The following is a 1,848-nucleotide window of genomic DNA, read 5'->3' as shown; positions in this document are numbered from 1 at the left end:
CGGTGCTTAGACGCCCGCACGGCCAGGGTGTGAATGGCAATCAAGTGCTCCCCTTCCCCAGTTCAGCTACAGAGCTGTGGGATCATACTGCGTGATGTAAAGTGATTGAAGGTGTGGATTATCGTGATATTTACAACGGAAACCAGCCAATCCCAATACCGTTTTAGAAATTGAAATCTACAACAATAAAGCCTCATTGAAATACTTCTTTATCACGTTTGTATTTTCAAAATATGGCAAGAGAGTTGTTCTTTTATTAGGCCAGGATGACTTTCAAATTACTTTAAGAACAGAATATTTTCAAGACATGCATTTGGTATATTCACTCCAATTACATTATAACTTGTAAGTAACATTTGAGGCAAATATAACAATTAATTGTTGTTGCTGTTTGTTTTATGTGTTGTTTGCTCAGCTTACCTGGTGAAAACATAAGGAGCAAAGCAGATGATGAATGAGCCAATGAAGATGGTTATCTTTTTTGTGGCTCGCTGCTTTCTTCTCTTTTGCTCAGTCAAACACCTTTGTTTCACACTGAAAAAAGCAAAGGTATTTTTAGTGCAGCACTATATTGAGAACATGAAAAAATTATTTCCACAAGCCTGATATACTATTACTAACTTATTATCATTGTATTATATGTAGATTATAATGTAATATATATAGAGGAAAGGGTGTATAACTCAGGACCAGGAAAGTACAGCATTAAATAAAGTATACCTTGGGTGAATATCGACCAGGAGGAAGAGGGTCTGCATTGTTATAATGTCAATCCTTTTGCAGTGAAACCTTGCGACCTTTAACACCTTTAGGTAGGTGAAACATAGGATCAAGAGGGAAAGCATGAAACTAGTGGCATGGAAAACGACAGTGAAAATCGTAAACTTAGTCCTGTCGCGCTCCTCGCCGAGCTGCAAGGTGCACGACGCATATATGTGGCTGTAGTCGACCCAGGAGAACAGGAGCGCGATCAGCGAGAAGGTGAGCGAATGGAGCCATGAGTAGCACACCATTATCACCGCGTCCTTATAGCGCATCTTTGTGGCATAACTCAGCGGGAAAACCACCGCTATCCACCGGTCTATGCTCAAAGCTGCCATGCTCAACATGGCGTTTGCCGTCAAAAAGGTCTCCAGAAAGCTCACGGTGTGGCAAAGGCAATCCCCAAAAGGCTGCTGGTTTCTGATAATCCCCACCAGGGTGGTTGGCATGTTCAAGACGGTGATGAGTATGTTGCAAAAGGACAAGTTCATGGTGAAAATACCGGGCACCTGTCGGCGTATCTCGGTGCTGTGGACGAAGCATAGCAGCACCAGCAAGTTCGACAACAATGACACGATCGCGACCACGACAATAAACAACGCGAAAATTATTTCAGCAAAGTCCATCTCTCACTTCAGAAAGTCCACTCTCGGGGTGCCTGCGCCAGCTGTTATTGATAACGACGGGGAATTGAAATCCATCATGATTATTACCCGAATATTAATAATATAGCTTTCCAGATTAGAACAATTATTAACTCCAGTTGTTCTTCAGGTCCTGCAGCCTTCTCCAAGTTCCCAAGGCGCTGTCCAGCGTGCTGAAATGGCGAGGAGGTGCGCGCACGCCCCGTGAGCGCCGAGACCATATTCTCAAACTCAAAACTTGAGGATTATTTTCCCTTCATGTTAAAAAGAGCACACTGGCCGTGTGAGGCGCACGGACTTGGCTGGTGCGTGGTCTATATTAAGTGAGGGACATTGACTGGTATAAGGCGCTCTGGCGCTGGAAGACGTCAACGCGTGCGCTGCGCTGACTGATAGGCATTGGGGAAACGCGCAGGCTGGTGAAGCCTCAAACAGTATCGCC

At 44.4% G+C, this 1,848-nt stretch overlaps 1 protein-coding gene across 1 annotated transcript in view; it reads right to left on the bottom strand.

Moving 5' to 3' along the window:
- Window positions 1–1,388, bottom strand: part of gpr78b (G protein-coupled receptor 78b) — a gene marked incomplete at both ends in the record, with an annotated part of 3,907 nt that extends 2,519 nt beyond the window's left edge. Inside the window, 2 exons of the mRNA XM_079490730.1 lie at window positions 421–534; window positions 721–1,388. Of these exons, the coding sequence (XP_079346856.1) occupies window positions 421–534; window positions 721–1,388 (782 nt within the window). The remainder of the gene's footprint in view (window positions 1–420; window positions 535–720) is intronic.
- Between the last annotated feature and the right edge of the window lie 460 nt (window positions 1,389–1,848).

Source organism: Electrona antarctica, assembly GCF_951216825.1.
Source record: "Electrona antarctica genome assembly, chromosome: 21".
NCBI lineage: Eukaryota > Metazoa > Chordata > Actinopteri > Myctophiformes > Myctophidae > Electrona > Electrona antarctica.
This window is presented reverse-complemented; position numbering and strand designations above follow the sequence as displayed.